We start from the raw sequence: 27,199 nt of genomic DNA, 5'->3' as shown, positions 1-27,199 counted from the left end.
TGTAGCTATTTACATGAAGTATAGATAGACATAAAATACTGAAACCTTGACGAGGGGTTTTGATTGAAGACTCATAAATAAAACGATGGTGAAAAAAAGAGAAAAAAAATCAAGTTTGAAGTTCGAAATATAGCCTATAAAAGAAGAAAATTTGGTCGTCAGTGCGGATTTTGTTCATTCAATACAACCTGAAGTTTACGTTTTCAAGGTGGGCGTTTTTTTTGGTACAAGTTTTTTAACACCTGGGACACCATTTCATTCTATTTTTTTATCCGATATGGTAGTAAACAGAGAACAGTTAAAATATTATAAATCCGTATCCTTACGACTTTCGTATATTGTTGTTAACTGTTTAATACACGATGAAGATTTTGGGATATTATGTGTTAAACCCTACTATATAGTAGAATGGGGGAAGATGGGACACCTTTTCATACTATTTCTCGTCCCGCATGGTAGTAAACAAAAAACATTCAAAGAAATATAAAACCCTTAACCGTATCCGCACGACTCTAATAGACCGTTATTATTTGTTTAAAACATGGTCAGGGTGTTTGGATATTATGTGCTAAAGGTGTCCCATCTTCCCCCACACGACTATATATAAACCTCTAATTATACGTCTTGCCGACAATGTTTTTTGCAATTTTAATTGTATTTATAAAATCCTTAGCGATTTCTTTATTTGCCAACAGCACTCGACTTATTTTAGCGCTGTGTAAACGACACTTGAGAATTTCGTAGTTAATGAACTTGAAATTGCGGTTTTGAAGTGTTCTTTTGTCTGGTAACACGGGAAGGTTCCACGACGCTGCCCTAACACCGCGTTGCTCGTTTAACAGGAGACGCTTCTATTAAGTAGGCGACATAAAGCTAAAAATTGTCTCAAATCGGTTTAAAAGTGTGCGGCTTGAACGTAAACACTTCCAGTGGTTGAATTCGTTAAGGTACACTTGTGTCAAAAGCCCGGCCCTCTGTCGAGTGGATTACGCAATGTTTTATCGCCTGCTGACGACGTGGGAGACACTTTACAGTTTACACAATCTCTGCACGCTCAAGTTTACATTATCCCCTCTGTATCGATGCTATGTACACTTTCTTATTTGTAGTGTACAAGGGAGCAAAAGGCGAGATGGAAATTTGACCTGTGGGTGAAAAAAGGATAGTTTGTTTCACGAGAAAAAGAACAGCTGAAGGTGTGTGTAATACGACACTTGAAGTAAAACCAGCGCTTTAACCAATCCAGCCTTCCGCCTTTTAACAAGCCTGCCCTATTGTACTCATTGACAAGGGGAGAGCGATCGCGTCGACAAAAAAGGCCTCTTCTGTTTGCCCCCTCTCGACGAGGCCTGTTGCTACGCGCCCTGCGTCTATGGCAACAGGCGGGACAGAGGGCACGCTTGAGGTATTCAATCACTGCTGCTTGATCTGACGAAGCCATACTGCGACATACCTGCTAGGTAGATAGTTAGCGATCAATTTTTAGCCAAAGAAGCATTGAACGTAGAATCAAAGCGAAATGGAGGACACAGAACGAAAAACTGTGATGATTGCTGCAAGAGAAAGAGGCAAGCATTACATACCTGTTCTAATAAGATACCATTTGCATAAAAATGACATTTGGTCTGCGATAAACGGTTCGTGGGTTCGCCTCATTGAAGCAAGATAATGATAGGGTGTTTACTTATACTTACTATTTTGTGAAAATAATGACGTTTGTTGTATGACGCAATTATTCGGTTACGTTGCTGGGTATTAAGTTAAATAACCCCACCACATAAAAGAACGCATGCGTCATGCGACAGTCCGTGACGTCATTTTGGCCCGAAGTGCTTTACGCGAAGTAAAATTTTATTATTTTCCGAATGATAAGGTATTCGCTGTAAAATGCGAGGCTTTAACGCAAGAGATCTTTTAATGTGACAACGGGTAATTAGCATGTCATTCATCTCCCAGTAAAACCGTACGAGATGAACGACCAAACACAGCTCAAACAGACGCATGACTAGTTATCGATTTTTTTCACATCCCTGTCTATAATTATCGAACTCTAAACTTCAACTTTGCGCATGCTGTGTTTAGTAAAACTACGACATGTGTTGTACCTCGCTGATGAAGTAACACCAATAAACCATAGCAAATACCACACACGTAATTTGCTCTCTTCTTACCAAATTACACAATAAGGGAACGTTTACCGAGCAAATAAACCGCTGGGTAGTTAAGAAAACATCACGAGTCTGGCTTGTAGTTCACGCTCGAAGTATGTCGTTTTCTTTGCCATTTCGCGACTTATTAATTGGTTTATAGGCCATTAGTAGCTGTTAGAAAATTGCGCTTTCCAAAAAAATGCGCTTTCAAACAATATTAAAGCTTTTTTGTAGATACTTAGACGCATTACGCTTTTTTGTAATATAGCGATAATGACTTTCAATGTCTTACAGGACCGGGTCCGGGCAGATACGCTCTTCCTACGTCAGTTGGGTTCAAAGGACATGATTTCACGAAACACATGAAGCCTTCATACTCATTTGGGCAACGACTGGACAACTCGAGTAAGTCAAAAGTACAAACCTACATAATCGGATCCCAATATCAATCGTTTCTGTAACGTTTTGAAAGAAATTATATTTCACAATCTATTTGACAGTTCTTTAGATTTATAAATTGTCTTCTTACCCGACGCCGCTTGGCTCGGTTAAAAATCTCGGACACTTAACGGTCATTTGCTCCAACCCAGTGCTCACTAATGGGTTGTACTAATTGTAAGCCACATAAAAAACGCGTCTGGTGACGTCACCTAATTAGCACCGTTAATGCGTTGTTATAATAATGTCCCGATACATACTTGAGTGTGTATTACAGTGTAACTATAATGTATATAACCAAAAAATTTCTACTTCGCAGTGTTCTCTAAAGACGTGAGTCCAGGTCCAAAATATCACGTTAACCCTCGCTTTACGAGGTCGGGTCCTGAGGGAGAACCAAAATATTCAATGCTCGCAAGACAACCAGATCCAAGTGAGTAACGACATAACATAAGTGTGTTTTTTAAGGAACTTTTTTACAGGATCCAAAAATCTTTGCTAAGAAAAATCTGACGGAACATATTTTACAAAAAAAAAAAATATGTTCTAATTAGTATCGCGTGGTTTAATTATACTTTATATGTCTTAGAGATGTACGGTTTGCCTGATTAGGTCAAAATCAATTGTATTTTACAAACTATTAATCTGTTGTTTACGGTGCTACGTCTGTATTGATATAACGTTTACAATTCTTTAGTGTGAACGAAGACATTTCTGTGGTGAAATTATCTTTTTCTTTGATAAAAACATACGTAGGCTATGTGTGGGCTTTACAGATTCATTGTTTTGGTGCCATATGCTTTCAAAGCCCTTTTTAAAAAGAATTTACACAATGTAAGATTATACAGCCTTCCTTGTTTTACGGAAGGGGATATAATACCTTCCAGCGTCCGTATTGCATCTTTTACTTTGTTTGGACAACAAGTGTGCCAAGACTTTGAGAGCTTAAAACAAAACGCTGTGGAAATATTTAACCTTTTTTATTTGATCTGCAGATGTATTCCGTCCTCCGGGTCCAGGAACATACGACAACCACAGAGTTTTTCCCCAAGGAGAGCGTGCTGCGCCTGCCTACTCTATGGGCGGTCGAACGCGTTACCGCAAACGTGATTGCCACCCAGCAGCCAACGCATACACGCTTCCACAACTTGTAGGGCCGAAGATCATTAACAAATCAGCACACCCGGCTTACTCTATGACTGGGAGGTCAAATATCCATGGATTCGATGAGGATCTAGCACGCACTCCCGGCCCTGCTAAGTACAACGTAACAACACCGAATGCTTACCGCAACAAGCAGCCACTGTATTCAATGCTCGGGCGAAACATAATGCCAGGGGATAACACAAGGAAACCAGGCCCCGGAGCTCACTCGCCGGAGAAAGTATACATAAATAAAAGGAAAGCGCCTGTTGTTTCCATGGGGATCCGTCACTCTGAGTTCGTCTGTCCATTAATTATTGACGTAACCGACTAATATCATTCCCGGACTCCGTCCACCTTCGTCGCAACATCAAAAGGAATTGAAACAGACGAAAACTTTCTGTAAAATACAATCCGTCCAGACTAATCAAATGTACAGAATCACCTCCTACACACACTTGATTGCCCACATTCACAAAGTTATAGATTTATCGACATTTCTTGTGTTCGTGTTACTCGCAGCCCATTAATATTGAATGAGATTATTCCAATACATCTACTAGAGCTAATATAAGAAACGAGTGCTGTTGCATTATAATATTTTGTGCTAACAACAAGTACAAACACCTCTTATGGTAATTTTGAAGAGACAACAACAACATGTGAACGTTACTTTCAACAACGCGAATGGTATAGTTATCTGCGCACGTCATAGTAAAACGAAACTACGTTAAAAAGCATTGCGCCTTTTAAAGTTAAACACTAATAGAAACGGTAAGTAAAAGGCAAAATTTGTTTTAACGTGACATTAAACACATGCGGGAATTCATAGAAACGTATATGCGTGGAACTGTGAACTCATAAAACGCGGTTAGAACATCGAATATCTCCTTCATCGGCTAAACTTTAAAACGGAAGTGTTTCGACATCACAAGTTATTGTTGTGGACACGTGCACATTGTAGGATATTAACACTTGCTTATGCAAACAACGTCGCATATAGTATGCCAAAACAAATATTGTTACGTGAGTTACTTTCACAACTTAACCTATGCTTGTGTTTCTATGACACTTCATATTATTTCTCAAACATATAACTTTCTTTCTATATATATATAAGTAATGCTACAAGCAAATATTATGTAGACTTATAAAATATTTGAAATTTAGTTCATAAAGCCATCTATTAAATATCAAGAAATTGCTATTTAGGCAGTAACACTGTACACAGATGTTATTATTTTAGTTATAAAAAAACTATTCTCCTTTACTTACAGACCGTAAAAATATAGTTATGGCTTTTATACTTCAGACAAATAAAAAAATCAGTCAATTGCTGAGGCATGGTTTATTCGTACATTTGAAAACATTTCAAAGGATTTTACATAAAAAAAAGTTACAAGTATTTATATTAGAAGCAATATTGCAGCAAGTGCATTGTAGTAATGAGATAACAGTAAGAATTTGAACCGCAGATGTTACAAGATATGTATGGGGAATTAAAAAACGTAAAAAGATAATTGATAAATAAAGAAATGTAAGGTATTATACGTAAGAGTTTGTAATATGTCTATAATCATAATGCAAACCATATGCATTAGGAAATTTAAATAAAAAGTGAAGATTTGAAAATAAAGTAAATAAATAGTACTGACACACAATTTTTAGAAAAGAACAGCAAAAATACAAAATGGTATAAGCAATGTCACATATTTAACTTCGTTTTTCGAAAAGGCACCGTGTTTAATTGCACAAATTAGTTGAGAAATGACAACCCAAATTTTCCATATATGGAAGCATAGAATGTACCGTTATTGTTAGAGGTGTGACAGCTCATGCGAACGTATGATCACTTTTGTTACTATGCAACTAACATGAAAAAAGTTGCATAATAGAAAAATGACACACGTACACAGAATTCTCATTTTATTAAAACACTTTATCCTTCACTTCAAACAAATCCAACACGCCCGAATAGGAATGGCGAACAAGATAAAACATTTTATGGCGAAAAGTCCAACAGCGGACAAATGGCGATGGCGGACAAAGAATTAGCAGTTTCGTCAGAATAAAACTTATTAGGATTGTTCAAATCTGACTTATCGTGATGTTGGTTTATCTAAAATTATAAAAGAATAAAAATGTTACTTTTAAGGTAAAAAAGTTTCTACAACAAGCAATTATTGTTTTGATCATGGGTTTTTGATAATGTCTATCTGCCAATGCAAACAAATAAATGAACATATTGTGCCATAACAGGTAGGATACCTTGTATTTAAATCAAAGTAAGAAATCTGATTTATGTTGTTAAAATGTAGGAAGCATATTTAACCACATAGTTCTTTGGTCATCTCCCCAATCTAAATCCGCAAGACGATTTCAATGTGCCCCTCGAGCGGGGAAGTTACCGCGAATGGCAGTCGGAAAAATGTAATGACGTATTTTGATTTTTCGGTTATTAGTTTGGTGTTTGGTTGTTTTAGGTATCAATTTGCCGTTTTTAATTGAGGGATTATAAGTTTATATTTTGTAGGTATTTGTATCTATATCATAAATTTCATAATAGTTGTTTCGTTTAATAAATACGTAGTCCCAATCAAGGGGCGTAAAGGTAAACGTTTACATTATTTCTGCGAATTTCATAAAAATATATGTACAGTGTACTATTTTATTAATAAGAATATTCTGTAGTGGTTTTGTATTAAAAATTAAACTAAGTTGTTTTACTTATCACTATGGAAAGTGGAGATGTCTCTAATTTTTCTGAAAGCGTCTTGAAGGCATATGACACACATTGGACAAGCAGTAGCTTTGATGCAAATGCCAGCTTTACATGCGGCACAAAATACACAAAAGATTTGCCCCAGTGTAGCACCCCTTTAGCGCAAACACTTTTGTGTAAAAACGATCTTCTTAAAAAGATACACTTCAAACCTGCATGTTCTGATTCAACAATAAATTCAACGCAAAATAATACAGTTGTGGAAGAAAACAACAACACAGTTGTAAACGTTGTAAATAAAAAGCCAAGGAGTGGATCACATACCTTTATTTGTGAACTGTTTGATGCCATTAATTCAGAATCGGAAAACTCAGAATCAAGCCACGATACAGTGTTGGAAAATACACATTACATCACTCTTGATTCAACTCATGACGATACTCTTGTTGCTGCTAAAGAGGAAGACGAGACATTAGTTGAGGTTTCAACTGAAGAAGATGAAGATCAGGAAGAAGATGTTACTCTCCTCATATCTTCAGATGAGGAGGAGCAAGCAGATGATGTAGATACTTTTATTCATCTTCTGGATTCACCTCCGGGCTCTCCAACATTGGTGTCACCTGTAGATAATCCTCCAACTCCTGACTACCAAACACCTTCTGTAAACATATCGGTACCCATACCTGTACCAAATATAAAGTCGAAAGATGTAGTAAATAGTTTAAACAATTTAGAGAAACCCCGAAAGGTAATATTATCCAGAAGTGTTGTTTTAAAACAATATCTCAAACAAAGGTTGTATGACCAAGTAGTCCGTTACCCCTATTGGCTTGAACAAGCAAAATATAATATCCACCCTGAAGAACTATTAGATTTAGTGAATACAGTTTACCTTCCATTAGATATCCCACATCGTAATCACCCATACCAGCTTTTAGACTTAACCACAAAAAATTACCGTCAGGTGTTACAAGACTGTGGTCGTAACCCTAATAGGTCGCCTTACGTTGCAAGGTCAGCAAGTGTGAACGACTTTTTCAATATGCCAATAAATAAAAACAACAACCGGTTTATCAATACTCCCGCTTTGATGAGATAAACAAGTAAAAACAAACCTCAAGACTGAAGAACGTTTGTATTGCTATGTTATGTGGGTGATTAAAGTCACTTTGCTTTGATCTGAATAAATATCACTGCCTTATTTTGCTACTTTTTGAACATTGGTGCTATGTTTTATATGTGTCATTTTACTATGCTTTTCACTCACTCTTTGTCGTTTTAGATAAACAAAACAAGCGTTCTAGTGGTATATTATGCCAATACCGTACTTGACTCACTGTTTTGCTATTTCATTTCAAAAATTCTTTCGTTTCTATTACATTTATGTGTTATTCATTTTTCTGTTTTCAGTGTTATAGATAGACAAACATACTGTCATTTATAAGTGATAGCTTTCTTTTTTAAATATAGGACTGCAATAAAAATGAGACTTTTGTATTGTAATACTTCTTTTTACATTTCTTTTTTTTCTTGTTTAGGTTTAATATTTTAATGAAGGTTTTTTGTAATTTGGGTATTTTCATACACCATGCCTCCTGTGAAATGCTCAGAAGATGTCTACTCGTTCAATGAAAGAGAGAGCTTGTTGAAATTAAGGCAATATGAATTTGAAGCTTATGCATCGGCTGTATCTGCTTTGAGGGCAGAAGGTGAACTGAATGATGAGAAACGAGATGTACTCGCACATCTGCAGAGAGTGTTTGGAATTACAAAAGAAAGACATAAGGCTGAGGTAAGTTATGTTGGAGTATTGTACATAATGTAAACTTATTAACCTAATATTTTACATATGGTGTACATTTCTATTGCATGCAATGGTGAAAAAATATATATATATGTATTTAATATTAAAGGGGTCAAATATTATTTGGTTTCCTCATGTAAATGGGACGATTAATTATGTATAGCTTTAGTTGCAATTAAATTACTGGCTGTAACATTCACACAGCAATAAAAATACTCAGACAACTTTTGCGACACAAAAATTATAGGGTGTGCCACATTTGGCTTGTTGTCATGCAAATTGACTTGGACCATCCACATTCAAAGAATATTATAAGTAAACTCTTTAAATAAATAAATCCTTATTTTGTTAAAATATGATTAGTTTAATCTAATGTTAAATATGGATTTTATTGTTTATACTTTCCAGGTTCGAAGAGCTGTCAATGATGAAAAGTTATCCAGTGTTTCATATTCATTAAACGGAGAGAAATCCTCGATTGAATGGGAAAGAGAAGGACAGCGTATTACCCCCCTTCCTACACGACCAACACCAATTACAATGCACACGGAAATTGCTGATTATGTTGCCAATATAACTGCAGAGAAAAACAGGGATATCCTTAGAGGAAGTAGACTTGGTAATGGTAAATCACTGAATACGAGTGTTTTATTGGATCTCCAAGGCCACAGCTTCTGATGTCAATATTATTACATAAAATAGGAACAATAACCGAAAAGTAATTAGTAATTGCCCACAAAGTTTCATACCTGGCAACTCATAAGCAACCATGTGTTGTATAATACACCTCTACACCCTTATCCTAATGACTGGTTGACCCGCTACCAATAAGTTACATTTATTCAGATAACAAGAATGAAGTTCCACCAAACCCACTACCACCTGCACAAGTGGACACAGATTGGGAAATTATTCCATGCAAGAAACGTAAATTAATGAACAATCTCAACAAGCTTGATGCTTCAACTTCTACCCTTGATTTAGGTAACTGTTTTATTTTTAAACTGTCACTTTTTGTTACTTCTTGTATAAAAGGTAAAAAAGTCACTTTAAACTGAAACTGTTTTCGATTCTGACTGTTTTCAAGCTGCAAATAAAAAAGAATAGTTCAATGCTATAGCTTTTTACCTGTTCAGTGCTCATGCAGTATAGAGTTATTTTATTTATTTTTGCTATAAAGCAATTTTTTTAGTTTACGGCCTACTATGAAAGGTAATTTTTAAAACACTATAAACAATAGTTACAAAAACAAAAGGCAAATGTTAAAAAACGATTGGCTCATTTAAATCGATTAAACAAATTTGATCTTCATGCAATAAACCTTCTTGTTTAAAAAAATGTAATTTTTTCTCTACAGAAAAATCTTCTACTGGTACAGAAACGAGCAGTTCAGATAAGAAATCGGATCAATATGTTTATCTTCCCAGTGGAGGAGTGGTGTGTCTGGAACCAAAGGATTCATCGGACGCTGTTCCTTTGGATGAAGCTTTCAAGAAACTTGTTCCAAACATTAAAGGGGAAGAGAATTCAGACCTCGCAAAATATTCCATTAAACAGGTGAGAGGTGACTGTGAGAATAAGAAAAAACATATTTTTATTCAAAAGAAAATTAATGTTGAAAGAATTGGATAAATTGGTGCAACACTATTGTGGTAAATACAGTATTGCAATAACCAATAAAGCCCAATATTATATGACAGAAGGCTCAAACCACATCTTTTAATCAATATATCTATTAAAACTCATTTTTTGGTGTTATAATTGTTCTGTTTGTTTATGAATTATAACCACTGTTTTTCAACTATGATATGTAATACTATACAACCAATCTGTAAAGTGATTGGTGTTACTAGCTACAAAATGGTTATCAAAATACAAATACAAAGAATATTCATTACAATTCCACTCATCAAACCAGGTTTACAAATCAAATGAAGTTTTGGACAAATTGCAAAGACGATTTATAAACCAAGAAGAAGTGCAACAAAACCAGATCATGCTGAAATCCCAACAAAACAAGAAAAAAACGACTTCCACCCGTACTAAACCCAAGTATGAACCCCCTGTAGATACCCACCCAACCCCTAAACCAGTCGATAACAGCCCCCAGTACAACTGTGATATGAAAAGCTTGAAACATCCACCTTTGTACATACCACCAATATCTGACCATTCCCACCTAATGATACAACACACACCAGTTCCCCCTGAACATCTCTATGCCGTGGATTCAACTAGCAGGTTAGATACTTCTATGGTTAAACTTTTCATTTAAATCTATTTTTATGTTGTGGTTCTGTAGTTAAATAATTAAAGATTGGTTACCTCATAACTGGAGGAAAGCAGAAGCAGACTCAAAGCTGCTAATGTTGCATTTATTTGAGCAATTTTACTGTCGTAGTTGTTGCCAACTGGAATGTGGTGCTTTGTTTTTGTTGTACTAAAACAAGGCATAAATTGCTATAGCCTGGTAGTCATGATTGGGTTGTTTAAATTGCCAGTTATAAAAATACACATATATATTATTATTAACATAAAGGTAATAAAATACAAAGTTACTTGCCTAACTCTGTAACTTAACTTGTAGGTGTGTATAAAATTATTTTTTAATCAATCTTTTTTTTTGTTTAATGTTGTGAAATTATGCTTACAAGTTATGGATATAGCTGTTTCATATTTTAGAACATTTAATAGAAAGGTTAAACAGCCAGTTCAACTTATTTTTAAAATATCATTTAACTATTTGTTTTTTTTGTATCTATGGGTGGACTGTGATATTGGGATATTGCAAGACATGCAGTCACAGTATAAGAATGGCATTTTCACGGTGTTTTTGTTTTTACTTATTTCAGTGGAAAATCGAAGCCCTACTCACGACCTACTTCATCCTGGGTACGAAAACAAAACTTGTCGGCTCCAAAACCAAAAAAAATAACTTCTCGAAGTCAACCCACTACCTACCAACCATCGAGTGAAATAAGGAACACCCAGTTTATGGGATATCCAAAGTATGGGAGGTCTATAGATAGTGTTTTGGCTGGCCTGAGAAATTTTTTCTGGATAATTAATTAGGAGTTAGGACCATAAAAAGTAAACAACTAATGGGTAGCCTACAGCTTATAAGCATAACAATACATTCAAGTTACCAAGTATAATAGTATGGCTGTTGTAGATATTCTACTATATATACGCGCTTATTTTTGTTTAAATTAGATTACTAGATTACATTTTTACAGTTGCTGACATTTTAGTTCTACATTTTATATAAAATCCAGTTTAAACCAGATATAACTTGCCACAGACCACAATACACCAGTCATAGCAAGAAGATTTGGTCGAACCAACTTGATGATAATCGACGATCTGTGTCTTCTCTCACCTCCCGCATCGATCCCGTCATCCCAACTAAACCTCTTCTTCCTCCAAGTTATCTTCCGGAGGAGCAAGCTAGTCCCATCCACATCAATGATGCATTGTTCTCCAATGTTGAAACGAAGACTGAACCATCTGCTCCTCAGTTGATTCTCAGACCTAAAATCAGGATGCCAGGTGTGCTTATTATTATTATGTAACACATAGGTTTGCTTTGGCCAGTAAGTTAGGTCTATGTGTGTGCTTTTGAAGCCACATTGGTCACATGTGGAGCATGTTCTATTTGAACATAGATTAGCAGTCTGTGCATATTGTGGAAATGGTCCAAAATCTGATCCTAATTCTAGGTTATTGAACAAGTACCTCACCCATATAGAATATAATGTGCTGTTATTTTGATGAGTATGGATACATGTATTTGTACCTATGTTTGTATATTTTATTACTGTAATTAATTAATGTTGTTGTTTGATACTAAAGGTGTAACATCTAGCAGTCAACCTATACTGAACACTCCGGTTTGTGAAACATCACCAGTAACACCGAAAGGTAGTTTATTAGTTTATGTACATTTGTATCTTCAGTAGTCATTCAAGTTTAAGTTCTTTATTTTCTTTTATTATTTTTAAACACCGGAAACGCCTTTTTATTTCCCCCTAATGCTTAGTGTTAATATATAGTCTAGTGATGCGGCAAATTGGTTAGCACGCCTGCCTCTCTAGCCCAGATGTTACGGGTACGAGGCTCCATGTTGCTACTACGGTGGGATTATTGGGGTATGTGTCCTTGGGCAAGTCACTTAACTTGTTGTTTCAACCCTAGTGGTCACTAATGGGTTGTCTCAATTGTCACCCATACATTAAATAAGGACCCTCAAAGTTACGTCTGTGGTAACTCGTGAGTGGGCACGAAGTTTATAAAACAGAACACCTGTAGTTTAATTAGTTTCATTGCACCAGTACAATTACATTCTCCTGATAACAAACCACTTTTATAACCAGGTCCAGATCAATCATTATTTGAACGACAATCATCAGAAAGTTTACAAATCCCTCATGTTGCTCAACTTTCATCAGGATACAACCTAAGTATGATATCTACAGGTTAGTAAATGTATATGTACTGATAGATGAGTGGTTCTTAAACTTTCTGTATGCTTTAACCTTTTTAACAAAGATGCTTATCAGATTTACCTCAATATGTAATATGGCGCTCATTATTAAAAAGCAAAACAACTAATTACACCAGTTATATTTATTGTGGCGGATGCACTAGCTTTTTGGCAACAAGTTGTTTAATGTCTGGTAAAGTACTACAATTGGTACAATTTTTCTGTCCCATCAACTAAAGTGGATTTCAATTGGTAGCTCTATTAAAAAATTCTTTAATGTTTGTTTTAATTTTCTTACACATTTCTGTGCCACCCAGATGTAGTCACTGTCACAGCGTCACAAAAACCCAACACCCTCCTGAAGCCACCAACCACTGAATCCACAACAACAGAGAGGGAAGCTGAGGTTAAACGAGCCATGGTTTCGAAGCCTGCTCTCGTACAAGGAATAAACACAAATATAATTAAAGTCTCAGCAAGAAGTGTGACTTCTAACAAAGGCAAGTGTATTTGATCAAATCTTCGGTTTGTTGCCATACTGCAGGTAATCTTATAAAGACCCTGACAGTTATAGCCACATTGACATCAGTTATACAGTAATGTTGAAGTGGCCTATGTTTAACATATCTGCGGCTACACATTTATTTATAAAATTTACTTCATGCTGATTTTATGCACTGTTATTTACATCATACTTTGTCTGATTTTTTTGACACATTTGTTTCAATATTTGCACCCTTATTTTTTACAGTCATCCCTATTGTTGCGCAATTATCTGGCACAAGAATCATGAAAACAACAACAACTTCCACTCCTCGAAGTAAACCAAACATTATTGTTGTTCATCGTCCCACCCCTGCTAAGGTTTGATATCTAGCATTTTCAAATTGACTTGGCCATTTTAAAATTACATTTAAACAGTCTGAATGTTAGGTATATTGTACATAAACATAAAATATATAATTAGGTATTTAATTTTAGTTCTTCGTACATATAAAAAAATTAACTGTCCATGACCTATATACCATGTTTATATTTTGTTATGGGCTCTGAAATATTTTTATATTTTATATTTTTCTTTTCATATTTTATATTTCTGTAGCCCAAATTCCTTGAGGTTGATGGTAAAGGTAGCAAACCTGTGGTAAGTACAACAGTGATAAGTAGCACAGTGGAAAGTACTTCAAGTAGAATTGGAGCTACCGTTATGAAATCTGTTCCAACTAAGGTAGGTGGAGACACGAACGAATTAAATGTTTCAAAATATGTATTCTTAGCTTTATGTGTGTGAATAATTTTTCAGAAATGTATGTGCGTTGCTTAAGAGTGGTTGACCATTAAACCTATTGATTTGTTATACAAAGTGTAATAAAGGTATCTCAAATAGCCTTTTACAAAAAAGGTATAGTTTTTATAGAATTAAATTTTCCGAATTCAGAAAACTGAAATAAACACAGGGTCCTGTCTACAAAGGGGGTTACTTAACTGATTTTTTATTCTCTTCTTTTAGTTGGTGAGCGTTCCCACCAGTGTTCGTAAAATAACTGGCAACACAATCTCATCCGAGTTTCCTAAGACTGTGCACAAGGTTATCAGGAAGCGAAATTTGCAACAGGTGAGATGGCTTTGTATAAAGTATGTTACTTGTTAGTACATTAGCAATGGTCACATAATTTCTAATATTTTGAAGTTGGTAAATTTCAAACCTACATTATCTGAATGCAATAGAGATAAATTAAGCTTTAATTTTTTAGGATACTCTTAGACTGTATGTTTTGACTGTTTTATATATATTTCAGGTTGTTTTCAAACCTTCTGCTTCCGTATTATCTCCCACATCGGTATCCACTTCAGTCCCGTCTAGTTTCAGTGTCATAAAACCAACATACAAAAGTTCCACAACTGCCAATCCAAAGGCTATGGGCGTGCCCAAAACAATTAAGCCTATTATGACATTTAAAAACTCTGTAACTTCGCTTACACCTTCCAAAGTAGTCCCCATACAAGATATACAGGAATCTAGTGGCCAATCACACATGACACTAAGCCCTAGTGTGCTTCACCCTAACCCAAAACTCTTAATGAGAAAACACAGACAGAGGTTGGTTACTATCAACTCCTCCAAAGATAAAGTCACCACTTCAACAACTCTTGAGGAAATGGAGCAGTAATGACCTTTTACAAGAAACTGCCATTTAGTGCTTTTGGTTTGTTTACTTTTGCACTGGACATTTACAAATATAACTGCGTGTTACAGGTTATTTGTTACCATTATCAGTTGCGTTTATTATCATGTTCCAATGAATAAAATGTTGATACGTTTTGTTTGTACATAAAGTTCTTAATAACAGGATGGATGACAATTTCCCAAATAAAATCAAAAACAAATTCGACGACTGAAAATCCTGAACAACGTTACCAGACTTCATCGGGCACAGGTTTTTTAAACATGGATTATTTATTTATTTAAATAAATGTTTTGTTCGTCATTTAATTCGTATTTGTTGTCGATTTCCCAATTCCGTGAGATTTCTATGAATCGCGTGTTGGCATGACAACGCAGCTGGACAGCCAACGCTGTTTAATAATTATTATTTTCTTTTCATGTTCTAAAGTTATAATTACAGCGGAAATATACCGATTTGAACTTGATCACATATTTATGAAGTTGTACAACAGGGAAATTATGTCTATTACTAACAAAGCGATTAAGGACGCTAGGTTTTTTTTCAGCATTAAACGCATAAAAAAGGCATCTAGATAGATTTAGTTAAACATATAATGCACTGACACAATATCAAAAAATTGCCAACCACTAAAGGTATATTGTTCATGCTTTTTTAATTAAAATATGCTTATTCAACAGTACCGTCATGCTTTTTAAAGTAGTGTTTACTACTTAACTACTATAACTTGTTATAGTATATAGCTGTTGTCACTTATTTACTTTTTTCTCCTATAGATTAGTTAATAGTTATAGGTATTGAAGTAATTTAAGCATGTGCTAGACTGCTGGCATCAGTGCCGTACAGTGATTCAAACATTTCGTGCTGGCGGTACTTGATATGACAATTTTGAACAACAAGTCTCATTTTTAAATCAAGTAGGTATATAGGATTGTCTTATGTAAGCAAAACACCAGTAAAACACAATATTACGTGTAATACTATAATGTGTATCCACATGTTATAACAAGCGATTCCATTATGTTTCAACATAAATAGGAGCTACTAACTGGTGCTAAAAACTTGCATAAAACTGCCCAATGTGAAACCCACCACTAGGCTATGAGCCTCAATACTTATAAAGTGGACAAGTAGTCATTTTAAAAGATGGTTTTAAGTTTTTTCTCAAAACCTACAACATTTTGGTGAAGGATAACCTGGTCGCGTGATGTTAAAATATAAAATTGTTCTTACAAACTTCAAGAAAATGCGGCCGAATCTGCTTATATAGTGAACAAATCACTTGACATGCTGCTAGGAACTGTAGTACTTAAGAATTATCTCTTTCAGAAAGAAACATGGCCGCCGTGTCTTCAATAAGAAGGCAGACGCCAAACAGGCACACTGAGATGCAAAATACAGAAGATAAACAAATTCCTGTCGTTGCATATATTATCACTGATGATGAAGCAGGTTTAACTCAGGTGATATATTATGTTACACTTGAAACTACGTACAAATGAGTTATTATAATACCAATAACTATTCACAAATTGCAACATTATGCCAAACCATTAATGGTTCCACCTCAGTTGGTAATTTATGGCAAAGTCTTATATGCACAAGAGAGATATGACTTACAGTGCGCATTCAACATTGGCAGGTGGAGAATTGTTATAATAATTGTCATGTATGAAACAGTGTACAACTAAAAACTTTATAAATTTTCTGCACTTTATCATACTAAGAACACCTTACATAGCATGATATCATTTCATTTTTAGGGTTTAAAACTAAGACCTGTTGAGCTAACAAGAGTTGTTCGTCTTTTATCCGATCCTCATTCAAGTCAATTGTTTGAGAGACATGTCCATGCACTTAACCGTATCACATTAAAGTAAGTCATATTATTTATAACTGATAGATTGAGTGAAGAAGGAGGCTGAATTGCCACTGCTGATAGCCTACATATAGTATGTTTGGGTATTGAGGCTATAATTTACTTTTACCCAGTACTGTTTATTTTTGTAAAAATCCCTTTATTGTAAAAAAACGTAAATTTTTTTACAACTTAATTTTGCACATGGCACTCTTGCATGCAAATTTTAACTCAGTTTGTCTGCATGTCAAGTTTATTTTGACCATTCATTTACTGGCAATACTTTATATTTCATTGTTGTAATATGAAAAGTAAATTTCCTGTTTTAATTCCAGATATGAATACGGATTTTTAATTCGAGATCTGGTCCATGTGTTTAAGATTCTCAATATATGCGCTGATCGAGTGGCTCAGCATACTTGTTATGTTCAACCTATGTGTAAATTGTTGCACATATGCGGGTATGTATACTTAATATATCTATTTTGAATGCTAAGATTAATATTTTTACCTTTACAGCAGTTTAATGTATTTGTCAAAGCTTAGAGTAAAGTTGATCTTGCTCAATTGTTCTTTGTAATCAGTGTTTTGCATAATTACAAATTTCAATGATAAAAATAATATATAATAATAACTTTATTTGTCTCTCCGATTACGGTAGCAAAGATTAAGAAATATTTTAAACAAAAAGACATGATATAGCAATAAACAACAGGTGTTAAAACACGCTTACAGTTAAAAGCATAAGCATACTATAATAGTAACAATTGTTTTTGAAAGTTTGTTGTTAGTAACGCCCAAATCTGTTTCAATTTTATAACCTTTATTTCAAAGTACATTTAAAATTTTATCAGGTTGTCCTACTTGACGGAGAAGATGTCAGATGAAAGTGCGTATTCACAAATTGTGATTGAATCTGTATCACAGATGGGTTATCTCATGAGAGTTCCAAACTCAAGTGTTCGTTCAGCGCTTGCTGATGCTTTGATATCTTTGTATTGCAATCCACCCACCTCACATGATGTTTACCAGGTACTACAGGGTATATACATAGCATAAAGTCATTTTAATTTATCTGTTTGAATTTGGTGGCCAAGAATAGGTTAATTAATACAGTCAAGATAGGGAATTTGCAACAAAATGACAGTTGTTTTACACACACAGTGAGTAAAAACTACATGAATAAAAGACTAGAGGGTAGTTGCTAAACCTATAATTGAAATATATATTAGTTACAAGATGTCCACCAGGATTATGCAACTATTATACTTAAAGGTCAAATAGACCAATTAGGCCATAAGGCACATTTTTATTACCATAAAGTTTGTAATTCTTAGAATTGCAAGATTATTGCTACAATTCTTTTATTCTCCATAGGATTTAAAGCCAGCAAGCCACGAATACAACATAAGGATGGTTGAAAGCAGTGATGTTGCTGAGACACTCGTCAAGTCATTGTCATTATTCCACAACAATCTTGAAATTCAACTCAAAATTTTGAGAGTTTTGCAAAAGTTATCTTGCTCTTCTGGTAAATTGACATAAATTGACATGTTTTTTTGGTTTCTTATTAACTAAGTATTTAATACCACTTAAAGAACTTACACTTAGTTCAGTGGTTGTAAAAGATTATAACAAACATGTTTTCTAATAGATTTTGTTATACAGTTAGTTTTCTTGTTTAATTTTCATACTATGCTGTTTTTTTTTCTTCTAGTTTTTGACACCGCTTTTTTGAAATAAGACAGTTAAAACATAGAATGTCTCATTTCTATATACAGAGCTTGGAAAGCATTGGTGTAACTAAAAATACAAATTAAACTTATGCTGTATCTTATTTAGCCACAGTTTTTTCAGTGAGTAGTGAACCTTCTTATATTGCTTTCAGCTGTAAACTGTGACAAGATGCTACAAAGTGAAGCAGCATACAGAATATGTTGTGAAATGAATTCCCCTGACCCATCTGGATACCTTCTCTTCATATCAGTGGAAATTATATGGAATCTTCTAGAACTTGGAGGGGATGAGGTCACGAAACAACTTGCAAATCTACAATGCGTAAAGTAATACAAAGAGCTTTTTTGTAATTTTGAGTTAGTTAATAACTAGGTTTCATAAGTCTAAGCCAAATAAAACACAAGGTAAACAAGCCAGTGTTACCTGAATGGCCACCATTTTGTCTTCTAAATAACAGGGCGGGTATGAATGTCTATTTTTCAGTAAATTAAATACAATTTCAAAGGTCAGAAAGTTTAAAAAGAGTTAATTTATTTCTTATTCTTTTAAAATGATAATATAAATTTATGAGTTTACTTTAATAAGCAGCAACCTTACTCATTTTATTTAAACTTCTCATTTTGGTGGGAATTTTTGCATACTTCAGAGGTACATGGACCCACACTAAGCACACATGTTTACTTCACCAGTGCATTGAAGGAGGCGTTCAGGGAGTTGATGATATCTGGTTGCTCCAATTATGAAAAGCAACTTCGCAATGATTTGCTCGTCATTACAACCTTGCTATGTCAAAACCCATCAGCACCAATAGTAGAGTCAGGTTTGGAAAAATTTTGAAACCCTTTAAACCTACAGCGAGCTTTTATGATATTTGACAGTGAGCATGGGGTGTATGAAAACTCAATGTGTTCTGAAGTACTAACTGTTTTATTGACAGTGACAAGATGTACAGATAATTGTATATTTTAGGTTTTAGAGTATTGCAGTCTGCTTTACTCTTTAAAAAGTAGTCTAAAATTTCTTTGTTTAAAATGAACCTTATTATATTATACTATAAAGCACCTGGTTCACACTTGTAACATAACATACCCAACAGGTTTCGCAAAACAGATCGTTCTCTTTGCAACATTCTCTGAAGTTAAAAGTTACAATCCACTTCTAAGAAACCTCAAACTTACACAAAGTCATGAAGATTTTGAGCTTAAGAAAATGTTGATTAATTTGCTTGAGATATTAAGCAAGGATCATGCAGCATTGCAGGTTGGTTCAAGTTCAATGTCAAATAATGACTTGCATCATGTTGGTGTGCGATAGAAGAAATTCTGTCTTGCAGTAAAATATATGGACCAGTTAAAATAATTTGCCCCCGATTGTCTGAGACAATGCAGTTTTAACAAAGATTTTATATACGACATTATTGGGCATAAAAATAAAGGGCAAAGTTAAGGTACCTCAAGACAAACTTAACACACAAGTAATTTACCACTATCAAAGCCATAAAATAAACACCGGAAAAAAAATCTGTTTTTATTAAAGCTAAAGCCTAATTCATAATAAATAACATCTGTTTATTGTATTCAGATTTTGTCAGATGGCAAAGTTCTTCTTTCTCTTTTTCACTACGTTAAATCAGATGATGGGAAGGTTAAGCCACGTGATTGGTCGCCTGCGCAGTTTGAAGAACTCCAGTTACACGCTATGTCAGCTTTGAACAAACTCTCGGTTCTGCTTATAGATGATTACATGATATGTCAGGGGAATACAAGACTTCTGCTCTTACTGGAATGGTGCCTTGGAAAGGTAAAATCATTTGTATTGTATTATTTTATAGGGCAAATTTGTGTTAATATGGTTAAATTCCACATTTTGTGTAATGTGCCATCTTATTGAGCACTGTATTGCCAGAAATGGGAAAAACTGGTTAGTTGACACATGTTAATGTGACTACAAAACTCCATTCCAACAAATATTACAGATAATATGATTTTACCATTCCAAAAACATTTTTTTAATTACTTTCTTTTCGAATTCTAACATTAATTTTCCTTTTAATTAAATTTGAAATTATTCATTTTCCAGGAGCCGTTTACTGGCCATGGTAATTCCTTCCATGGTTCTGGTGGCCGTGGAAACAAGAAAGCTCAGATGAGACAATGTTTACGACTTCTGCTTGCTGTCGTGTCCAATTCAAATGAGATCGCTTCAAAAGATTTATGCGACCAAGGGATCCTGAATCAACTATTAGGTAAGTTGTAGTTTGCTAACCAAACCTGGGTTTGAACCTAGAACTTATAAATAACTCATAACTTTGTGTTTAAGTCGATAAAACAAGACCATAAACTTGAACCCGTACATTTTGCTTATATGTGGCAGAGTTTGAAATCAAATAAATGTATGCTTAATGGAAATGGAGCCAAACTATAAATTTGTCTGTATTTTTTGTGTTTTATTCTATCCCTACTAACAATATTACTAATTCACAACATTGCAACAATTGGTATCACTTTACAGATGTTCTGGAAAACTTCTTCTCAACAGATTGCGACAACGCAATAGACATTGAACTTCAATGTGACATACTCTACATATTATCAAGGTTGTGTGAGAATGATATACACAGGAAGGAACTCTTTGGTGGACAGGTATTACTTTTTACCGTAGTTTCCATGTTTTACAACAGTCAATTGCATATTCATTTATCTTTATTCCCTCTGAATGTTTTTAATTATGTTTAACTGACAACATAATGTAGTCATTAATGCTTCTAAATCAAAAACCATTTGATTTAAGCAAGACTGCCAATATTGTAAGCATGTATGTTTAGCAAAGATACTTAATAATGATTACTCCCATCCATTTTTCATGCATTGTTTAAATTTTCAGTAGTACAAAAACACCCAAAAACAATCACCCGCAAAATTACATTTATAACAACTAGCCTGAAGGAGTAAACAAATAAACAATACCTATTTATTCATTTGTTTTCCAGTTACCATATTTCAAATGGTTTTAACTTTTGTTATTACCACTCTAGGGTGTGGACATTCTGATCCAATACCTGAAGGCAAACCCAGCTAAACTATCCAGTGGTCTTGGTCACCACAGATTAATGTTGGCAAGCGTGGATGCTACTTGGTGTTGCGCAATCGGCTGTTTCTCAACTGAAGACCTTTTACTTGAAAAAGGAGGAGTTTTCTACCTAATTGATCTTCTGCAGGTATGTATATTGTATGTTTGTTTTTTGTGTATTTAATTAGAAATTAGTGAAAATGAGGACCTGGGTTTAAGTCACAATGCGATGGCTGCTTGACCTAATTCAGTGTGACTTAAAGTTACTGCTTTAAAGTTATTTTAAAGCCAATAGCTGCGGAGGCTTCATAGCTGTCATTTTAGAGTTAAATTTTAGGAACGGAATTGCTCATTTAAAATTATTGTATTGGTAGCTGCTATACTCTTAAGTAAAATGTTATATGTTGTCCTGTGTTACCACAATAGCTATAGTTCTCAAAATAAAAAAAATAAAACGCAAATTCCAAAGAGTTGCCCAAGAAACATGCACAACTTAATACTTGGTTGTCTTCTTGAACTTTGTGAAAACCCGAAAACCATCGCCCACATCCACACATGGAGGGGAATGTCGGACATCACTGCTCCTCATCTGCTCATCCAACTGTGGAGGGAAGAGGAGAAGAGCATGGGAGTCCTCCGAGATGAAACAGGATGTATTGTGGATATCACAGCTCCTATAGCAGGTAAAGAAAATGCAAGACACATAATGAAAAATTAAATTTATTGTATTGGTAAGTACTACGAACGCGGTAATTCTTATCATTATTATCACTTATTTATCCTTGAATTAAATAAAACAATGCTCCTTTCTAAACATTTTATTTATAGCTTGTTTGACAAGGTTTTGTTGTCAATTTCTGTTTTTCAGTTGTTTTAGTTTATATAAATGTTCATTCATTCGTTCATTTATGTATTCTTTATTATTCTGGTCGAAGAGATAAATAAAATGTTATGTTATATTATAGTATTGGTGTGGCATCATTTTTTTTTATTTCTCACAGAAAACTTTTTTCTAAAACTGTTTAAATAGGATGGTTTTAGAATAAAAACTGTTGGAACTTTCGACAGAACGCTTTGTAACTAAATTAACTTTATTCAGGTGCCATGCAAAGAGAACAAGTGGTTGTTCCACAATCTGCTACAGCATTGTCATCATCTATTGTAGATGTATCTGAAAACCTAAGAGCTAAAATTTATGCTTTGTTTGCTAAGCTTGGGTTCAGTGATCTACCTGGTTTAACTACACAGGATTATGTGGCATTGGCAGTGATTGAGAAGTACCTGGATTTTAAGGTGGGCATTAAATATGCACAGTTTTCTTTACGCAAACTTTTGTTTCTATTAGAAGTTTACCTTGATAATAATTAAACATAATGGCTCTTTGTCTTTCTTCCAGTTAAATATAAATATGTTTTTAACTTTAAGAGTGTTTTAACACATGTGTTTTTTTTGCTATATCATGTCTTTCTTTTAAAATATTTCTACATGTTCCCTACCGTAATCGAAAAGACAAATAAAGTAATTATTATATGTCATTGAACCAAAGCTGAGCAATTATATTATAAATGCAGTATGTGTGCATATAAAAATAATAAAATTAAAATTGTTTTATTTGGATACTAGGCAGGAGACTTCGGAGCACATTAAAGTATTATTTCAGTAGGAATACCAACGTTTACATTCTTTGTCATTTTGATTCATGGTAAATATTATAATTTTCAGCTTGGAGAAGTCTGGCTTGAAATTTCTTCTGAACTTCAAGTGGAGAATGTTGTTGCTACAAGTCCTGACCAGGAAGCATTGGAAACCATTAACCGTGCAGCAAGTGAACGCGCCAAAGGGGTGGCCATGCTGCAAACCGAATTATTAGAAGCAGAAAAGCAACAAGATTTACATGAGGAGAAGTTATTCTATGCAGAGGTAATAACCTCATCTCAACCTTTGTGTGATAAAGCCTAAATAGTGACTATTGGTATCACAATTTTGACGACCTCATTTTTAACATTTTACATTGGTTTTTAAAATTGTTCAAAACCTAAACAAATCGACATGATTTATAAAGCCTGAGCTTGTCTTTGCCTTTTTTAAAGTAATTATGTTGACCGAATTGGAAATTACCTATAAAATGGTATTTTAAAGTTTTCTTTCATAGGCTTACATTGTACGTTTTATTTATTCTTGCATCTATTGTTATTGCTTAAAGTTGTATGCGATCTAATTATACACTCAAACTGTTTCTTTTTAACATTCACTTTTGCAATTGTTTCAATAACTAACTAGGTAAAGGAGAATCACAAACAACAGAAGAACACAATTTCTCGTTGGGAAGATTTTGTAAAACGAACTTCTGATCATAACCATTTGGTTGATTGTAAAAACCAACAACAAAAATCTATTGAGTCATCTAAAACTAAACCAAGACAAGGAAACACAACGAAAAAGTTGTCCACCACCTTTCATGATACAACTTCAAAGAATCTAAACACCACTGTGAGTTACTGGAAACTAGTAATTGCTCAAACCCAGTGGTCACTAATTAGTTATGTCAAGATTTAAATTTAGTTGTTACCAAGATTAATACAAAGCAGAAAAGTTAGGATGATTGCTTCAGTACGGCGTAGGCTATAAAATCTACCGTGTAATGAATTTTATGGTTTTATCCTTATTTTTACCTTTTATATAAAAAATGTTATTGACTTGTTTTTCAGACTTTCCAAGGAAGGCATGTGACTGTTGAAAGTACACCCGCAGAATTAACTGGAGAACGAGCAGAGCTATTGGGTTAATTTGTTTTGTAGTGTGCAAATATGTCGCATATTCTCTTTCTTTATATGAATATCAATAAAAACTTTCATGCGCCAGATAAATGGAAAAATTATAAATTGTGGCGATTGTGCTTTTTTAAATACAGTTATTTTCATTATGCCATATTTAAGTTTTGACAAAAGTATTTCATGCCTTTCTTGTATCTATACTAAGTCTTGTCACTTTTTTACTGCAGAGAATAATTCTGACAATATACATATTTACCATTTATTTGCCCTTGTGCAAATCGGCAGTTAACATACAGACGATGATTTCATACACGTAGGTGGTTTTGTTTTTAACTCTGAGTGACCACTAGGTGTGACCAACTACTGTAAATATCTACGTCAATGTTTAGCTCTACAGAGGTTCAGCAATTTCTCTGCCTATGTCCCTATGAAAAAAAGGAGCTGCATACTTAATGACAGAGCTCCATGACTACCGTGGTATTCTATTCCAAGTTTTAAACATTAGTTTATATTAATGTTGGGTGATTAAACAAACCTCTTTTTGAACCAGACACCATTTGTACACACATCAGCAGGTAGATGTTACGGCATTCATTTATCTATCATGATCACAGCTGTTTTAGTCTTACGAAGGGGAAAATCACCAAATCAATCATCGAAACCATTGCAGAGGGTGACTGCAACATCGTTTGTCAGAAACATCACAGGAAATTATTAAATCAAACCGAAAGATTGAATGAGCGTTGCATGAGATGAGAACATACGTTCAAAGCAGTTTTGAACCAGCGAAGTGTTGTTGCAAAAAATCATTCTGTTTTCTTCATTGCCGTATAAGTAGGATACAAAAATGGTTTGGGCGAAATAACACATTTTTCTGTGTAATCACGCAAAGTCATGCGACGTAGCAATTAACCCGGATGTATTTTTAAACAACCAAAATAAGTTATAAGTTGTAGGATCAAAATCAAAATTGAAACCATTCTTTCAACGGACACACAAGCGTTTTTTAGGCTGTCGAACTGCATCCAGCACACGCATTTTCCTACGATGCGAACACAATGTTCATGCCGCATTTAAACTAGCACATTTCTAGCAAGCACAAGCTTTTGCAGCCTTTCTTAAAACCGAGATCGTCTAGTGTTTTATTGATCATCGGGTGTTTTATTTATGTTTTATAGTGGTTACAATCATTTCATAGTGGAAGAAAATATAAAATGCAAAGACTCTATCATTACAGACCCGTGCCTTTGCACAGCAGGAAATCGTCAGCAGTTTTCGAAGAGCTTAAGAGTAGATCCACGAAAAGGCCTTCTTTCGTTTGAATCAAATAGTTTCCGTATTGAATAACCATTTACAGATAAAACACTGTACATTCTCTTGCCTATCTCATTGTTTGGAAGCAACAAAGTGAGTATGTCTGATTTGTTTTACTTGCCCATAGTGCCAAATATTTGTTTCTGCAGATGAATAAATCAGCTCTTCTCTTCTTGCTTGTCATCGGACTTCTCGTCATTACTGCAACTACGAATGTAGAAGCAGATTCTGTCCAACTTGGACGTCGTCGTCGCCGCCGTGGTCCTATCGTTGGAAACCAAAATGTTATGCAAACTGGTAAAAAGTGACGTTAAATATAGGATTTTATGACCTAGCGCAGCAAAAGCACATTAATGCAAAGTTTAACTTGGTAATGGTCACATGTTTATTATTGCGGTAAAAATCTTAACCTAGATCAATGCCCACGACAATGGAAGTAGATTAAACTTGCTTTCCATTTTAGACTCTTATAATCTGGAGGGTTGTTTATTTGCCCACGCATGTCTCTATCTAAGCACATGAAATTGATATCGTTTCAGTTCAGGACGTGTTGATGGAACTTGAGAGATCATGATCACTACGATTATTTGATTGGTAATCGGAAGATATAAATTACAAAATTCCCACCTTAATAAATGAACATGCATTCACATACTTTGTGTTTTTTTTTGTTGACGCTGTATCGCATATATATAGTTGGGTGGGGGAAAACGGGACACCTTATATACCTCTATTTTCTCGTCCCATTTAGTAGTAAACAAAAAGCATTTAAAGAATTATAAAACTACATCCTAACGACTCCCATAGACCGTTGATAAATATTTAAAACACGATCAGGGTATTTGGATATTATGTGCCAAGTTTGCAAAGACTTAAAAAATCTTCTTTTATGCGTTTTCGATGATGGGCAAAAACAAATGTTGTAGTATTATTCGACAGTAGTATTCTCACGGTCAAACAAAGCATCCGGCAAAATCGGTTACTGTTGTTAAAATTCGTTGTTGACCGAATACATCTCTTTTCAGTGACTGAAAAAATAATAAATGGCTAATTTTAAATGTTTACTAAATCATATTAAAACTGCGAATTTGAATCATCCAGTATCGTAGATAAACAAAAATAATTTTGTCGCGTAAAATTAGTTTTAGTTTAAGAAGAAAACTGAGATATGTACGTAAAAATAGGAATAGGTCAATGTGTCTTAAATTAGGGATGAAATCAGCAAACAGATACCGTTTAAAAAGTATCTCTATTAAGTTTGCATGGCGAAGAAACTAGCACATGCTGTTAATTTCGGTAGGTTATACACATATTCACCATTTACATTTGTACGAACTTTAGGTAGATGTTACGGCATTTATTTATCATGGTTTTAATCTCTTTTTTTATGGAACGCTTCACGATTTTGCGTGTCATTCTTGCGTTTGGTGTTGCCCAAAGTCCATATAAATGATTTCTATGGACTTTGGTGTTGCCTAGCTTAGAGCCCTATAGTTTTTTTTATACTGTATCTATGGGGCA

General features: G+C 34.4%; 3 protein-coding genes across 7 annotated transcripts; all 3 read left to right on the top strand.

The window, feature by feature from the left end:
* Positions 1–68: 68 nt before the first annotated feature.
* Positions 69–7,991, top strand: LOC149735367 (ciliary microtubule associated protein 1A-like). 2 transcript variants are annotated; one of them, XM_089878963.1, is made up of 4 exons: positions 69–208; positions 2,445–2,555; positions 2,908–3,021; positions 3,584–7,991. In XM_089878963.1, exons 2-4 carry the CDS (start codon positions 2,513–2,515, stop codon positions 4,063–4,065), a joined length of 639 nt encoding a protein of 212 aa, XP_089735089.1. In that variant the 5' UTR covers positions 69–208; positions 2,445–2,512; the 3' UTR covers positions 4,066–7,991. The 2 variants fall into 2 exon arrangements, with proteins under 2 accessions (XP_089735089.1, XP_089735088.1); XM_089878962.1 differs by lacking the exon at positions 69–208 and adding an exon at positions 1,149–1,568.
* A 42-nt stretch (positions 7,992–8,033) lies between these two features.
* On the top strand, positions 8,034–15,063 carry LOC149735366 (uncharacterized). 2 transcript variants are annotated; one of them, XM_089878902.1, is made up of 14 exons: positions 8,034–8,245; positions 8,666–8,876; positions 9,104–9,241; positions 9,615–9,814; positions 10,176–10,498; positions 11,110–11,265; positions 11,559–11,806; positions 12,110–12,178; positions 12,631–12,732; positions 13,058–13,240; positions 13,492–13,604; positions 13,843–13,968; positions 14,251–14,355; positions 14,540–15,063. In XM_089878902.1, the coding sequence occupies exons 1-14, from the start codon at positions 8,042–8,044 to the stop codon at positions 14,909–14,911; spliced, it is 2,550 nt and encodes an 849-aa protein (XP_089735028.1). In that variant the 5' UTR covers positions 8,034–8,041; the 3' UTR covers positions 14,912–15,063. The 2 variants fall into 2 exon arrangements, with proteins under 2 accessions (XP_089735028.1, XP_089735026.1); XM_089878900.1 differs by having other exon boundaries at positions 8,666–8,882.
* A 43-nt stretch (positions 15,064–15,106) lies between these two features.
* On the top strand, positions 15,107–26,328 carry LOC149735365 (cilia- and flagella-associated protein 69-like). Of its 3 annotated transcripts, none has more exons than XM_089878891.1 (20): positions 15,107–15,178; positions 16,256–16,389; positions 16,690–16,802; positions 17,120–17,245; positions 17,639–17,816; positions 18,162–18,315; positions 18,673–18,847; positions 19,211–19,341; positions 19,618–19,781; positions 20,103–20,321; positions 20,601–20,766; positions 21,033–21,163; positions 21,556–21,738; positions 22,060–22,273; positions 22,690–22,883; positions 23,313–23,510; positions 23,871–24,080; positions 24,299–25,771; positions 25,828–25,975; positions 26,218–26,328. In XM_089878891.1, exons 2-18 carry the CDS (start codon positions 16,264–16,266, stop codon positions 24,374–24,376), a joined length of 2,760 nt encoding a protein of 919 aa, XP_089735017.1. In that variant the 5' UTR covers positions 15,107–15,178; positions 16,256–16,263; the 3' UTR covers positions 24,377–25,771; positions 25,828–25,975; positions 26,218–26,328. The 3 variants fall into 3 exon arrangements, with proteins under 3 accessions (XP_089735017.1, XP_089735019.1, XP_089735018.1); XM_089878893.1 differs by lacking the exon at positions 15,107–15,178 and adding an exon at positions 15,262–15,561; XM_089878892.1 differs by lacking the exon at positions 15,107–15,178 and adding an exon at positions 15,683–15,843.
* The last annotated feature ends 871 nt before the right edge of the window (positions 26,329–27,199 follow it).

Source organism: Ciona robusta, chromosome 5 (assembly GCF_009617815.1).
Source record: "Ciona robusta chromosome 5, ASM961781v2".
NCBI classification, from domain to species: Eukaryota; Metazoa; Chordata; class Ascidiacea; order Phlebobranchia; family Cionidae; genus Ciona; species Ciona robusta.
Note: the sequence above shows the minus strand (reverse complement) of the source record. Positions and strands in the feature narration are given on the sequence as shown.

Coding starts and splice junctions, on each gene's coding strand:
- LOC149735367 (XM_089878962.1), top strand. CDS start 1,520: ATGGAGGACACAGAACGAAAAACTGTGATGATTGCTGCAAGAGAAAGA. Junction 2,556..2,907: donor GCAACGACTGGACAACTCGA/GTAAGTCAAAAG, acceptor TCTACTTCGCAG/TGTTCTCTAAAGACGTGAGT. Junction 3,022..3,583: donor CGCAAGACAACCAGATCCAA/GTGAGTAACGAC, acceptor TTTGATCTGCAG/ATGTATTCCGTCCTCCGGGT.
- LOC149735366 (XM_089878900.1), top strand. CDS start 8,042: ATGCCTCCTGTGAAATGCTCAGAAGATGTCTACTCGTTCAATGAAAGA. Junction 8,246..8,665: donor AAGAAAGACATAAGGCTGAG/GTAAGTTATGTT, acceptor TATACTTTCCAG/GTTCGAAGAGCTGTCAATGA. Junction 10,499..11,109: donor GCCGTGGATTCAACTAGCAG/GTTAGATACTTC, acceptor TACTTATTTCAG/TGGAAAATCGAAGCCCTACT.
- LOC149735365 (XM_089878891.1), top strand. CDS start 16,264: ATGGCCGCCGTGTCTTCAATAAGAAGGCAGACGCCAAACAGGCACACT. Junction 17,817..18,161: donor CCTCACATGATGTTTACCAG/GTACTACAGGGT, acceptor TATTCTCCATAG/GATTTAAAGCCAGCAAGCCA. Junction 21,739..22,059: donor ACCTAATTGATCTTCTGCAG/GTATGTATATTG, acceptor CAAATTCCAAAG/AGTTGCCCAAGAAACATGCA.